Consider the following 16506-nt stretch of genomic DNA (forward strand, 5'->3'; position numbering starts at 1 on the left):
CAGATAACCTGCCATCATTTACCAGCAGGGAATTTGAGTATTTCCTAAACTCGAATGGTATTTGTTGTATTAGGACAGCTCCATACAATTCGTTATCCAATGTTGGGGCAGAACGAGTGGTTCAAACTTTGAAGGCAGGCTTAAAAAAACAGCCTACTGCTTCACTAAATACCAAACTGCCCCGGTTCCTATTTGATTATAGGACCACTGCTTGTGCAAGTACAGGGATAGCTCCAGCAGAGTTGTTAATGGGAAGTAGATTCCATATCTGGTTAAATCTGATTTTCCTGGACCTGGGGGAAGAGGATGAAATGGCATCACGAATGTTAATGCCGGACACAGGACTGAACTAAGCGAAAGACAGTCTATGAAGTTTGGTTTAGAAACCATAGGAAGGGTCCTGCATGAATAAGAGTCATGGTAAATGCGAGGTGAGGTCCAGTGATGTTAAGGTTCAGGTAAGTGTGACAGCCTTGGACAAGCATGTGGATCACATGAAAGCTGTAAACTCACAAATGGTGTGTCCAGCCCCTCAACTGCCTTTCAGACCGTTCCAGAACCCATCGGTTCTCTCTGTCTGTCAAGTGTTGAAGATACCTTGGAAAATGAGACAGACACAATGGATGTAGCACTCTTGACACCTTTACCACCTTAAAAGGAGAATTCACTCTGAGACCTTCCAGGCACAAGAAGTGAGCTACTATGCATTATGTGCTGCCCATATCAGGGGTGGAGTTGGAGGAACCTGACCCAATGCTAAAACACCCCAAGATGAGCTACAAAAAAAACAAACCAGCCTATGCCTTCGGATTCAGATGGGAAGGGATGTAGTGGGGACCTTGTGGATTATGAGTTCCCTGATTGGGACTGTTAATCTGGTCTAGTCAGGGTGTCCTGGCTGACAGGAGTGTCAGAGGTCCTGACTGCTGGCTCTGAGTAAGCTGGATCAGTGTCAAGGACTCTCCACATGTAAATAAAGGGGTGACTTGATGATAGGATACCAGCCTCAGTGGAGTTATTTCATATTGTTTTATTCTTTTGGATACAAAGTGGACAATCTCTTATCAGCCTTAATAGAAACCTGTTGGCCACAGGTTTTCCCATTCACTTAATCGGTTAAAATTTCTTTGTAATTTTATGTTTTCACATATCTTTATGTCATTGCTAAACTTGGTTGTATAGCTTTCTGTCCCACCATTTAATTAATAATAAATAGATAGAATAGTTGATGTCCAAATACATCCTTGCAGGAAACACTAATTGAATGAGAGTCATAGATATATACAGCACGGGAACTGGCCTTTTTGCTATGCTGACCAGGTTTTCTGAACTGAACTAGTCCCATTTGCCTGTGATTGGCTCACATCCCTCAAAACCTTTCTTATCCATGTACATGTCCAAATGTTTCTTACGTTGTACCTGAGAGTACTTGCCCATTTCTCCCACATGCTGTCTCTTGCTGCTCAGCCGATTTCCCAATACAGGGTGTGGTCATTAATTAGCTTTCAATTCCATGAGCTTCAAGTTTAACTGACAGTGTCCTGTGAAGGACTTCATCATATAGTTTATGGAAGTCCATCTAAGTGACATGCATAAACATTCCACTACTTTCAACTTTTGAAAGAGCTGACTAATCAGGTTTGGCAGACATGTCGTCCCCTTTGCAAATCTACGCTAATCTCTGAGCAGTTTAAAATTTTGAATCATTCTAAGGACTCTAGTAATTTTCCAATGACAGATACCAGACTTACTAGTCTATAATTCTCTACTTCTTTGTCAACTATGTAGAATTTGCTTACTTATTTCACTATCTGTTTTGTACCTATTAGGAAGTAAGTTCATTTTTTCCTTGATAGCTATAAATTCATTATGGTAAATCAATATAATATTCCTCTGAAGATGTCAAGCAATACAAAATGTCTTGTTCTGCCATTAATTTCAGTTAGAATGGAAATGGCCAAATACTTCCTTGTAATACCCACATCTCCACTGCATTGTGAACTTCAGACTGTGGTCTCCTCCTGTACCACACAGTGAAATATCCCACATTACCACAAGAATGCCATTAAATAAAATTTGACAATAAACTACCAAAGGACATGTTTGACAAAGATCACCAATAGCTTGGTCAAAGATGACAGACTTTAAAGAGCACTTTTAAAGTGAAGAGAGCTGTAGAGATGGTTTTAGATTAGATTAGATTAGATTACAGTGTGGAAACAGGCCCTTCGGCCCAACAAGTCCACACCGACCCGCCGAAGCGAAACCTACCCATACCCCTACATTTACCCCTACCTAACACTACGGGCAATTTAGCATGGCCAATTCACCTGACCCTGCACATCTTTTGGACTGTGGGAGGAAACCGGAGCACCCGGAGGAAACCCACGCAGACACGGGGAGAACGTGCAAACTCCACACAGTCAGTCGCCTGAGTCGGGAATTGAACCCGGGTTCAGGCGCTGTGAGGCAGCAGTGCTAACCACTGTGCCACCGTGCCGCCCACTAAGTGGTGAGTACGTTAGGATAGTGTAAGAGGGATGGTGCAAGAGGAAGGGATTTAAATTCCTGGGACTTTGGAACCAATTAGAGATGCAAGCAGTAAGGGTATAGCAGTTACCATGGGTGACTTCAATCTGCATATTAATTGGACTAACTAAACCTGTAGCAATGTGATGGAGGGGGATTTCCTGGAATATATGAGGGATGGTTTCCTCAACCATTATGTCGAGGAACCAAGTAGAGAGCAGGCCATCCTGGATTGGGTATTTTGTGATGAGAGCAGATTAATTAGCACTGAAAATGGGTTGCAGGAAAAGCGCAGCAGGTCAGGCAGCATCCAAGGAGCAGGAGAATCGACGTTTCGGGCATGAGCCCTTCTTCACGAATCATTCCTGAAGAAGGGCTCATGCCCGAAACGTCGATTCTCCTGCTCCTTGGATGCTGCCTGACCTGCTGCGCTTTTCCAGCAACCTATTTTCAGCTCTGATCTCCAGCATCTGCAGTCCTCACTTTCTTCTCGCAGATTAATTAGCAACCTTGTGGTGCAAGATCCTTTGGGGAAAAGTGGCCATAATATGGTAGAATTCTTCGAGGTAAAGAGTGACACCGTTAAATCTGAAACTAGGGTCCTGAACTTAAAGAAAGCTAACTTTGATGGTATGAGGCCTGCATTAATTAGGATAATTGGTTCCAAAGTCCCAGGAATTTTAATCCCTTCCTCTTGCACCATTCCTCAAGTCACATATTCATCTTAGCTATCCTGCCACTCCCATTCTGAATAGCACGTGGCACTGGTAGCAGTCCCAAGATTACTACCTCTGAGATTCTACCTTTTAGTTTAACTCCTAACTCTCTACATTCAGCTTGTAGGACCTCATACTGTTTTTTAACCTATATTGTTGGTGCCTATATGCATCACAACAGCTCCAGAATGTCCTACAGCCTTCATCCTTGCACTAGGGAAGCAACATGCTATTCTAGACTCTTATTTGCGGCCATATAAACAGCTATCTCATCCCCTTACAATTGAATCCCATATCCCTATACCTCTGTCAATCTTTTTATAGCGATCTCTACACTCTTCTGATTCTGGCCTCTTAGCATCTCCAGTTGTACTTGTTCTACCACTGGTAGCTATACCTTCAGCAACTCAGGATCTTAATGTATAGAACTCCCTCCCTAATGTATTTCCCATCTCTTAGCAGCAAACAGAGAGTTGGAGTAAATGGGTCTGTTTCAAAGTGGCAGGCATTGATGAATGGGGTGTCACAGGGTTCAGAGACCCCAACTATTCACAATATATGTTAACAATTTGGACAAAGAAATTGAATGCAATATCTTCAAATTTGCAGACAACATAGCGGGTGACAGTGTGTGCTGTGAGGAGAGTGCTAAAAGGGTGCAAGGTGACTTGGACAGGCTGGCTGAGTGGGCAAACACTTAGCATATGCAATATAATGTGGATAAATGTAAGGTGGCAAAACTTTGGTGGCAAAACAAGAAGGCAGATTATTACCTGAATGGTGGCAGTTTAGGAAAAGATGAGGTGCAAGAATACTTGGGTTGTCATGGTGGAACAGTCACTGATGGTTGGCATGCAATGCAGCAGGTGGTGAGGAATGCATCTTGGACTTCATAGCGAGGGGCTTTGAGTATAGGAGTAAAGATGTTTTGTTGCAGTTATACAGGGCCTTGGTGAGGCCACACCTTGTGTACTGTGTACAGTTTAGGTCTCCTCATCTGACCTAGTCTGAGGAAGGACATTCTTACTATTGTGGGAGTCCAGCGGAGGTTCACCAGATTGAAGTGACATATGAAGAAAGACTGGATCGATTGGATTTGTACTCACTGAAATTTAGAAGAATGAGGGAGATCTCATAGAAACATATAAAATCCTGATGGGACTGGATAGGCTTGATATTGGAAGAATGCTCCTGATGCTGGGGAGATCCAGACCTAGGCGTCACAGTCTAAGAATAAGAGGTAAACCAATCAGGATTGATATGAGGAAGAATTGCTTCGCTCAGAGTTGTGAATCTGTGGAATTCTCTCCCACAGAAAGCTGTTGGGGCCAGTTTGTTAGATATATTCGAGAGGGATATATCTAACAAACTGAACATGGCCCTTGCAGCTGAATGGATCAAGGGGTTATGGAGAGAAAGCGAGAGTGGGGTACTGAAATTGCATGATCAACCATGATCATATTGAATGGTGGTGCAGGCTCAAAGGACCATATTGCCTACTCCAGTTTTTATATTTCTATCTTGAATAATTGTAGGATTGGAGGAGGTTACAGAGATAAGGAGGAACATGAATGAAGGAGATGAATGAGAATTTTAAATGGAGATGTTGCAGATCAGGAGGCAATGTGAGTGTGTGAACATTGGGGTGTGATAGGAAGTGAAACTTGTTTTGAATTAGAATACCAAAAGTCAGCACATTTTTGGGTGAGAAGAGGTTTAAGGGGGTGAAAGATGGGATGCTAATTGGGAATAGATAAATACACAATTGCTTTTCAGTCTTATATATCTGATTTACATCACAATAACCTTGTTTCAAGATTTTACACACTCCTGTATGCTTTTCATTTGACTCTGTTGTGTGCTGTTAGTATTGTCCCATTACCTGGGTTTCAGTCTTTTAAACACATCACTTTAGCAATCTTCCATGCTAATAAAGGGAGGAATGGTTTATTTTACTGCTACTTTTGCTGTTTTCTAGCGGATCCATGACACAACAGGTGCAAAGTCTTTCAGCCTGCTGGAGCTGTGCAGAGATCACAATCGCAAACAGGCTGCTGCGAAATTCTGTAGTCTCCTCATGCTCAAGAAACAGTTGGTGCTTGAACTCACCCAAAAAGAATCTTATAGTGACATTATTGCAACCCCAGGAACAAGATTTTACCTCTGAGTATATATATTGTATTCTTTATGTCTCTTTAAAATAGCCTTCAGAATTACAATAAGTATTTTTATACCTTCTAATGTTTAATAATTGCAACATATAATTCAGATGATGATAATTCCTCATGTCACAAATGTCATGAGTTTTATTTTATTTCTGACCTGAGATACCACACAGTTCTCCTGGATTAAACAAGAAATTCATCAAGGGATAAAGATGAAGGGAAAAATTATTCTGGAGGGTAAGGTGTTGCAAATGAATTAAAAATCCAAAAGCCTTATTAAATTCTCAGAATTTGTTGAGCTGTGCAAACAAAAGCATTCCCACGAGATCTACTGTTTCAAAACCTTGTCAGTTTTCACTAACTTTTGAGGATAACTTAAAGGATATTGAACAAACTGAAGTTCGACGGAAGTGCATTAGCAGTACCATTGCATAGTTCACATTATTTAGATACAGTGAAGTTAGCAGTTGATCACGATGGGTTCTTGGGTCTATAATGTTCTCACATCCATTGTTTAATCACACTAAGTTAACTTTAACGAGAAGATTTTCCTTGTCCTGTGCATATGGGTACTGAAGCTCGGATAATACAGGAAAACAGCAGGGAAGGTTGAGCAGCACTAAAGACATCTACTTGAGTTTCCAAACTTCACCTCACTTGGGTTGTTTAGAAACTCAGAGACAAATATAGGTGACATACCCTCAAAACCGTCTTGTTCTTGAAACACTTATTTAGGTTAGTAAATGGTGAATGTCCTCATGCTATCAAAATGTCCATCCTTTTAACATTGAATATATTCGGAAAGATCGTACATTTCATTCCATCAGCAGTATTTCAACCGTTTTTTTAATGTTAGTTTAAAAGTTTTAGGTTTGCGCTTTTTTTTTATTTTTCAAAATAGTTGTATTTTTCAGATAACTTAATTTGTTCCACATTGTGTTTTTCTGTTTGATATAATCATTCCATGCAGTTGTCTTACTTTGAAGGCAGGTTTTTGTTTGGCCAGTAATAACTGGCACAAAATAATCTATACTTACTTCTGTTGCTCAATGGGGAGTGTTTGCTTTGTGGTCTTTGAAACAATAATTTTTGGCTGTGATTATTTGACTTTTGTAACTAAATAAATGTTTTTGCTGATGTTTGCAAACAGTGGGCTGACAGAATTGTTTATTATGTTGCTACATTAACTATAGAAATTAGAAGCATAGGAGGCCAAGAAGTATGTTTTGATCTGTCAAGAGATTAGATTTATAGCATTTACAGCACAACATCATACTTTTGTGTCCAAATATTATTGAACAGTAATTTAGTTACATTTGTCAGAAGATTTTGTAAGCAGCATGTCCAAATATGATTCTGTCACAATCTACAATGACAACAAGAGTGAGTAAACCGTTGTTTAAGGTTATTAAAATTCAGACCACTTCCCAAAAGGAAACTTGCATGATTTTGAAGTTGACGTTCTGGTTGAAAAAATAATGAACCTTATACTAAGAGAAAATAATGTAGATTCTGGACATCTGACAGAAATAGGAAATTTTTGAAATACACTGTATTTAGCAACAGCTGTGGAGGGAGAAGCAGTATTAACATTCTAAGTCACTTGTGCTGTTCGAACATGACTGGGAATAGCAATGCATTCATTGCACTTTCCTGAGCTATCGAAATCAGTGGAAAAATTGTAGACTAAAAGACCATATCTGTTTGGCTAGACTGATTCAAATTTATCAGAATAATAAGGAATGCAAATAGAAAGTGGGCTACACCAGCAGTGCTTCATCCGGAGGCTCACTGAAAGTATTACCTAATATGGTGATGAAACGTCTGAAAACGAATCTTCCAGCTCAGTGAGCAAACCTACATCCAAATAAGGAAGATTGTTTTGCATCTAATGGTACCTTTCACAATCTTGGGATTTTCAAAAGCAATTGATGGTCGGTTAGGCACTTCTGAAGTGGTGGAATTATCATAATGTAGGAAACATGACACACAGTGCAAATTGCCATAAACAGTTATATGATGATGGCCAGATAATCTGCTTTCGTGATTGTTGGTTGATGGATAAATATCAGTAGTATGCACAACAAGGTAAAACCATAGAAGGAGCCCATAAAGTCTACTGTACTATTCAGTTAGATCATGGCTGATCTGATAATGCTCAATTACTGTTTCTTACCTTATCCCCATAGCCCTTGATACCCCTTGAATCTTGAATAATTAAACACCAAACTGTGACATTGCTCTGTAGTAAAGAATTCCGGACTCAGTGCCCTCTGACAAAAAAATCCTCCTCACCTCTGTTAATTTCAGAACAATGGACCTAATTTCAGAACACCTTGACTCTCCCCTAAGGGGAAAGAACCTTTCTACTAAACACTGTCAAGTCATCTAAGAATCCTCGATTTCAATAGGGTTCCATCTTACCTAGGTACATGCGACAATAATCAAATCTTGTAAATTCCAATGAGTACAGGCCCAACTTACTCAACATTTCATCACTGGCTAGTGCATCATATCTGGTAGCAGCCTGGTGAACCTACTCTGGACTGCCTCCAATGCCAATCTATCTTTCCTTAGATAAGGTCCACAAAAATTGTTCACAGTATTCCAAATATGATCTGACTAGTGTTCTTATATACTTACAGCAAAACCTGCCTATGCTATTCCCTTTGAAATGAAGGCCAATATTCTATTTGCCTTTCCTTATACCTGCTGAACTTGGATTGCTAGCTTTTTGTGATTCATGGCATAACAGCTCCCAAATCCCTCTGTTCCATAGCTTTCTGCAGTCTTTTTCCATTTAAATAATGTTCAGCTCCACAGCCTTGTATTTTCCCACATTGTACTCCATCTGCCAAGTTTTTGTACACTTAGCTAACCTATCTATATTATTGTGCAGACTGTGTAATTCTTATCACTTGCCTTTCTATCTATTTTTATGCCATCCTCAAACTTGGCTATAAAGCATTCACTTCCCTCATCCAAATCAATATAATGTAAATAATTGTGACCCCTGCGGCACTTGATTAGGTACAGGTTGCCATCTTAAAAATGCCCCCTTATCCCAACTCTTTGTCTTCTATTAGTTAACTAATCATATATCAATGCTAATATACTACCTTCAACACGATGTGCTTTTATCTTACTAAGTAGTGGTACATTTTCAACACCTTAAAAAAAATCCAAATATATTACTTTTACTGCTTCCCTTTTATGCTTGCTACCACCTCAAAGAATTCTCGTAAATTTGTCAGGTGTGTTTTCCCCTTCATGAAAACTTGCTGACTCTGCTTGATTATATTATGTATTTGCAAATTCTCTGCTTTACGTTCTTATGATACACTTTTAACATTTTCCCTATGATAGATATTAAGCTAGCTGGTCTATTGTTACCTATTATTGTTTCCCTTATCAAATTTACACTGGCAGTTTTCCAATCCTCTGGGACATTTGTAGAACCTAAGGATTTCTGGAAGATTACTACCAATGCATTCACTACCTCTGTAGCTACTTCTTTTAATATCCAAGGATGCATCCTATCAAGTCCAGGGGAATTATTGATCCTTAGCTTCATTAGTTTTCCTACCTCTTTTTCTATTGTGATACTTATTGTATTTATTTCCTCTTCCACTTTTGCCCAATGATTATTTAGTAATTTTGGAATACTGTTATTGTCTTCTGTACAGACTGATGCAAAGTATCTGTTCAATCCTGTTCCCCAGTCTTGTTCATGTTGAGACTTACGTTCATTTTAGCGTCTGTCTTCCTTTTTAATATCTTTTTTAAAAGCTATTTTTTCTATCTTGATACTTGTAAATTTGCCCCCAAAGTTTATTTTCTCCCTTTTTGTTTGGTCATGTGTTGATTTGTAAAACGTTCCCAATTTTCTGACTTACTATTAACCTTTGCCACATTGCATATGTTTTTTTTCTTTCAAATTGATTCCATTCTGATTAACCATGGTTGGCTCACCCCACTTCTAGAATCCTTCTTCCACACTGTAATATATCTTTGCTGTGAGCCTCAATCTACTTTCTTAAACACCTGCCATTGTTCCTTAACTGTCTTGGCTGCTAAACTCTTTCTCAGTCCACTCCAGCCAGCTGTGCTCTCATTCCTTTGTAATTACCCTTGATTAAGCTTAGCAAAGTTGTTTCTGACCCAAATTCCTTGCTCTCAAACTGAATGCTAAATTCTACTGAGATACTGTGGAGAACTTCCCTGCTCCTTTTTCTAAACAATTCTGTTATGGCCCCAGCTGATCGTACTATTGGACAAACCAGACCCCAGAATGAGTAGAGTCATAGATATGTACAGCACAGTAACATACCCTTCAGTCCAACTCGTCCATGCCGACCAAATATCCCAGCCCAATCTAGTCACACCTGTCAGCACCTGGCCCATATCCCTTCAAACCCTTCCTATTCATATACCCATCCAAATGCCTTTTAAATGTTGCAATTGTACTAGCCTCCACTACTTCCTCTGGCAGCTCATTCCATACATGTACTACCCCCTGTGTGAAAAAGTTGCCTCTTAGGTCCCTTTTACATCTTTCCCGTCTCACCCTAAACGTATACCCTCTAGTTCTGGGCTTCCCCACCCCAGGGAAAAGACTTTGTCTATTTATCCTATCCATACCCCTTATGATTTTGTAAACCTTTATAAGGTCACCCCTCAGCATCCGACGCTCCAGGGAAACAGCCCCAGCCTATTCAACCTCTCCATATAGCTCAGATCTTCCAACCCTGGCAACATCCTTGTAAATCTTTTCTGAACCCTTTCAAGTTTCACAACGTCTTTCCGATAGGAAGGAGACCAGGACTGCACACAATATTCCAACAGTGGTCTAACCAATGTCCTGTACAGCCGCAACATGACTTCCCAACTCCTGTACTCCATACTCTGACCAGTAAAGGAAAGCATATCAAACGCCTTCTTCACTATCCTATCCACCTGCGACTCCACTTTCAAGGAACTATGAACCTGCACTCCAAGGTCTCTTTGTTTAGCAACACTCCAGAGGACCTTACAACTAACTGTATAAATTAAGTCCTGCTAAGATTTGCTTTCCCAAAATGTAGCACCTCACATTTATCTAAATTAAAGCAAAATACCACAGATGCTAGAAATCTGAAACAAAAATATAAAACACTGAAAAAAATCAGCAGTATCTGGATAGAAATAGAATTAGTGTTTTGCATCAAGTATAACTTTTCATCGGATATGTAGTTATTTCCTTTGAATTGTGAAAGCTTATTACATGGATATTCACAAAGCTGAGAGTTTTTACAGCTCTTAATAACCTACAGGCTTCTAACCAAATATTCCAGGTTTGGAAGTTTCACAAATTGCCCTTTCCTTGGACTGTTCCAATCTCCTTTCTAGCAGAAAAGCAACAGTCAGGTGTCCTCTGAATTGTCTAAATGCTTTCAATCTCTGTACTTTACAAGCTAAAATCAACACTGATTAACATGAACCAAAAACAAGCTCATGAACCAAAAACAGGCTCATGATCTTTAACGTTTATCCCACCTGTTTGAACTACACAGTAAAAACAATATTTCACTGTCTGATCACAGAGGTAACCCAACCATATGGCATTATTTTACAAATCAACCTCATATATATAAATATAAGATCTTAGTTATCCATCAAATAAAGTCTCTAAGTGATCAGAACTGTAGCAAGGTGCAATGGTGAAACCAAATGAGTAAAAGCTTTTTTCAGCTTGAGAGTTTATCTTGCTTGTATCATCCTGACAGCTGTTGCATCCAAGAACAGCAGAGTGAAAGACAAGAACTGGAAAAGAACATTCGGCCCAGAGAAGTATGTCTTCAATTTTCCTTTCTATTAACCAGTTTCATTTTACATATGCCTATTGTTACAAACATTTAAGTAAAGACTTTTCCAGACCCAAAATGTTATTTTGGTTTCTCTTTCCACAAATGTTGCCACACCTGCTGAGTTGTTCCAGCACTTTCTGTTTTTGTTTCAGATTTTCAGCATCCTCAGTTTCTTTTTGTTCAAGTAAGGAGTTGATTTTAGTTGACAAAATGCAGTTGATAAAATAAATGCACTGTTCTAATTTTAGGGCCCTGGCTCTTCTTATAATCATAGAGTCATACAGCATAAAAACAGACCCTTCAGTCCAACCAGTTCACACCGATCATATTCTCAAACTACACCTGCCTGCACTTAGCCCATATCACTCCAAACCTTTCCTATTCATGAACTTATCCAAATGCCTTTGAAATGTTGTAACTGTACCTGCATCCATCACTTTCTCTGCCAGTCCATACTGTTACGACATGGGGTAAACCCTCCTGCTTAATTTAAAACCAGCAACACAGAAAATATTTATCCAGTGCAGTAATCTGTAAAACTCCGAGTGGCCGAGAACTGTTTAAAGTAAAAATTAACAACATTATTTCCTAAGTATAACAGAGAATAATTAACTAACCACTATTTACAATTTCTTCCTTTAACCTATCTTTTACCTTCCCTTCTATAATACTAGACTGATAAAACTTCCAATTAAGATTTACAAAACCACACTTATTATCTCAAAACCAGGCAGCTTTCGTGCTTCTATTTAGATCTTTCTGTGTTTTCTTCTTAAGAATTTCTGCGTCATAGGTTACTGATCAAAAAGGTACTTTTAAGAGAGGTATTTTTCAAGCAGTCTTTTTACATGCTAGGCTTATAGAACATAGAACATTACAGCACAGTACAGGCCCTTCGGCCCTTGATGTTGCGCCGACCTGTCATACCAATCTGAAGCCCATCTAACCTACACTATTCCATGTACGTCCATATGCTTGTCCAATGACGACTTAAATGTACTTAAAGTTGGTGAATCTACTACCGTTGCAGGCAAAGCATTCCGTACCCTTACTACTCTCCGAGTAAAGAAACTACCTCTGACATCTGTCCTATATCTATCACCCCTCAATTAAAAGCTATGCCCCCCTCGTGCTCGCTGTCACCATACTAGTAAAAAGGCTCTCCCTGTCCACCCTATCTAACCCTCTGATTATCTTATATGTCTCTATTAAGTCTCCTCTCAACCTTCTCTCGAACGAAAACAGCCTCAAGTCCCTCAGACTTTCCTTGTAAGACCTTCCCTCCATACCAGGCAACATCCTAGTAAATCTCCTCTGCACCTTTTCCAAAGCTTCCACATCCTTCTTATAATGCAGTGACCAGAACTGTACACAATACTCCAAGTGCGGCCGCACCAGAGTTTTGTACAGCTGCAGCATAACTTCATGGTTCCTGAACTCGATCCCTCTATTAATAAAAGCTAAAACACTGTAAGCCTTCTTAACAACCCTGTCAACCTGGGTGGCAACTTTCAAGGATCTGTGTACATGGACACTGAGATCTCTCTGCTCATCTACACTCCCAAGAATCTTACCATTAGCCCAGTACTTTGCATTGCGGTTACTCCGACCAAAGTGAATCAACTCTCACTTGTAAGCATTAAACTCCATTTGCCACCTCTCAGCCCAGCTCTGCAGCTTATCTATGTCTCTCTGTAATCTACAACATCCTTCATCACTATCCACAACTCCACCGAACTTAGTGTCGATTGCAAATTTACTAACCCACCCTTCTACGCCCTCATCCAGGTCGTTTATAAGAATGACGAACAGCAGTGGATCCAACACCGACCCTTGCGGTACACCACTGGTAACTGGACTCCAAGATGAACATTTCCCATCAACCACCACCCTCTGTCTGCTTTCAGCAAGCCAATTACTGATCCAAACTGCTACATCTCTCACAATCCCATTCCTCCGCATTTTGTACAATAGCCTACTGTGGGGAACCTTATCGAACGCCTTGCTGAAATCCATATACACCACATCAACTGGTTTACTCTCATCTACCTGTTTGGTCATCTTCTCAAAGAACTCAATAAGGTTTGTGAGGCACGACCTACCCTTCACAAAACCGTGCTGACTGTCCCTAATCAAATTATTCTTTTCTAGATGATTATAAATCCTATCTCTTACAACCTTTTCCAACACTTTCCCAACAACTGAAGTAAGGCTCACTGGACTATAATTACCAGGGTTGTCTCTACTCCCCTTCTTGAACGGGGGAACTACATTTGCTATCTTCCAGTCTTCTGGCACTATTCCTGTAGACAATGACAATTTAAAGATCAATGCCAAAGGCTCAGCAATCTCCTCCCTGGCTTCTCGGAGGATCCTAGGATAAATCCCATCCAGTCCAGGGGACTTATCTATTTTCACATTCTGCAGGATTTCTAATACCTCTTCCTTGTGAACCTCAATTCCACCTAGTCTAGTAGCCTGACAGTTCTCCTCTCAACTGTTCAATTTTCCCCGGTATTATACTCCCAAAAGCATCGGAATGTTTAATTGGCTTTTAAGATTGTCAATACACTCAGTTCAAACTGGATTGAAGTTTGATATTTTTTGAGGTATAATTTAAACTGATTGACCGAATTCAAATTTGATTTTGTCTCCAGGCAACAAGCTAATCAAGTTGTTTGACCAAGTGTTACATTGTTGCCTTATTGAGACACTTGGTGCTGTGTCTGTTAGTTCTGCTGCTTTTAACTCTCTTAAATTACACCCACATCTTCATAACAATACCCACACACAAACCATTCTGTAAAATATTTGCCCCTCATATCCTTAAATCATTCTCCTCTCACCTTAAAAATGTGCGCTGTAGTTTTGAAAGTAGGAAGTTGGAATTGCGAGTTAGGAGGGCTAAAAGGGGCAATGACATGTCCTTGGCCAGCAGGTTTAAGGAGAACCCCAAGGTTTTTAATACATATATTATAAGCAAGAGGGTAACTAAGGAAAGAGTAGGTCCTCTCAAGGATAAAGGTGGGAGGTTATGTGTGGGACCCGAGGAAATGGATGAGATCCTTAATAAGTACTTTACAGCAGTATTTACGTTTTAGCGGGACGTAACGGATGTTGAGGTTAGGGTAATGTGTGTGAATACTGTCAGGCAGGTCAACACAATGAAGGAAGAATTGTTGAGTGTCTTGAAATGCATTAAGGTAGACAGGTTACCAGAGGAAGATCCCAGGATACTGTGGGAGAAATGGGACAAAATAGCTGGAGCCTTCCCTTTGCATCCTCTTTGGCCTCAGGTAAGATTCCAGAGGACTGAAGAATGGCCAATGTTGTTCCTTTACGAAAGGAAATAGAGGTAATCCAGGTAATTACCGGGTGGTGAACCTGATGTAAGTGGTGGGAAAGCTGTTGGTGAAGACACTGAGAGACAGGATTTATTTACATTTGGAAGTGAATGGACATGTTAGTGATAGGAAGCATGGGTTTGTGCAGAAAAGGCCATGTCTCATCAACTTGATTGAGTTTTTTGAGGAGGTGACAGAATGATTGATGAGGAAAGAGCAGTGGATGTTGTCTACATCGATCTTAGTAATACATTTCATAGGGTATCTCATGGTGGGCTGGTATAAAATGTAGTGTCTCATGGAATCTGGGGTGTGCTGGCTGGATCGATACAGAACTGATTTGGTCATAGAAGACAGAGTAGCAGTGGTGCAGAAAAGCAGATGGGTGCTTTTCGGTGTGGAGGTTATTAATTAGTGGTGTTCTGCAGGGATCATTGTTGGGACACTTGTTGTTTGTAATACAGGTCTTTCTGCTATAACCCGTGATTCATTCCCACAGTTGTGCTGTAACACGATTGACTAATTGGGAACACTGTTTCTAAAGCGCAAACTTTTAAAACATGTATTGGCTGTAACGCGATTACATCTCCAACACTTTAGGTACTGTTTCTAAAGCGTGATTCTTCTATAAGGCTGGATTGCACAAGAATGCAACTATTGCATTATAGAAGAACTACCTGTATATATATAAATGATGTGGAGGAAACTGTAGGTTGTCTGATTAGTGAGTTTGCGGATGACACCAAAATTGAAGTTGCAGGTAGTGACAGCAAATGTATGGAAAAAGTATCATGTCCAAGTTCCCCTCCAAGCCAACACACCATCCTGAATTATATCACTGTTGCTGGTCAAAATCCTGGAACTCACCTCCTTAACAGCATTGTGGATATAACTACACCAGCAAAAACAGAAATTGCTAGAAAAGCTCAGCAGGTCTGATAGCATCTGTAGAGAGAAATAAGAGTTAATGTTTTAGAACATAGAACATAGTTAATGTTTTGGTGAGCTTTTCCAGCAATTTCTGTTTTTGTTTCTGATTTACGCATCCAGTATTTTTGGTTTTAACTACAGCAGTTCAAGGGAGCAGCTCACCATCACCACCTTCAGGAGAACAATAGAGGATGGACAATTAATGCTGAGCTAGCCAGCGACACCCAAATCCTATGAATCCAAGTGAAAAAAAAAGCCTCAGAGTGGCCTTATTCTACTCCTATATCATATGGTCTTATAATAAATATTATAGATTTCCTACTAGGCAGTGATAAAAGCATATGTTAGTTGTTGCTAATTTAAAGAGTAATTCTTCAGCTTTATTTAAATTCCACATCTGTCCTCACCCAGCTCAGAGTGGAAGTGAAGAGAGTGCAACATGGGTTTCCTACGGAGAAATACTCACCTTCCATGTGTGAATACATGTTTCAGTCACTTACTAGATTTAACTGGTTAGTAGCAGAGGAGAGTTTTGGGAGGCTATCTTTGGAATCTGCGACAGGGGAGATCACTAATGGGGTGCTGATGAGCACTCGTCCTCCACAGAGATAAGTTCAGAAGAGCTTCTGTCTTAAGATTAGTTTCTGCTTAACAGGAAAACCACAGCAGCTTTCCCAATTAGATTCCAATTAGAATTGGATTGCAATAGGGTCCCAATGTATATATGTTTATGAAGAGGGTGACACAGCATCTGCTTGTAAAACCCTGCATGTTAATGTGCAAAAGATTGGGTCTGTATAAGTGAGTAGTCTGCGTACATATTACTGTCCATATACCTGGTTTCTGGATTGGGAAATAAAATGAATCCAAGAATTTTAAAATCTGCTCTGAATGTATTTGTAACAAAGCATTAATTGCCTGTGATTTGCTTAGGGATGTCCTGAGGATTTGAAAGTAAATGAAGTTATTTTCTTTT

General features: G+C 39.8%; 1 protein-coding gene and 1 long non-coding RNA gene across 2 annotated transcripts in view; one reads left to right on the forward strand and one right to left on the reverse strand.

Annotated features, from left to right (window-relative positions):
• LOC122559883 (double-strand-break repair protein rad21 homolog) overlaps positions 1-6518 on the forward strand; it is a 151539-nt gene extending 145021 nt beyond the window's left edge. Inside the window, exon 14 of the mRNA XM_043709990.2 lies at positions 5224-6518. Coding sequence (XP_043565925.2) covers positions 5224-5412 — 189 coding nt within the window. The 3' untranslated portion in view covers positions 5413-6518. The remainder of the gene's footprint in view (positions 1-5223) is intronic.
• Positions 1-16506, reverse strand: part of LOC148147606 (uncharacterized) — a 138109-nt gene that overhangs the window by 102527 nt on the left and 19076 nt on the right. The window lies entirely within an intron of this gene.

The sequence above is a fragment of the Chiloscyllium plagiosum genome, unplaced genomic scaffold (genome assembly GCF_037043375.1).
Source record: "Chiloscyllium plagiosum isolate Xiang-an unplaced genomic scaffold, Cpla_swu_hap1 HiC_scaffold_15, whole genome shotgun sequence".
Taxonomy (NCBI): domain Eukaryota; kingdom Metazoa; phylum Chordata; class Chondrichthyes; order Orectolobiformes; family Hemiscylliidae; genus Chiloscyllium; species Chiloscyllium plagiosum.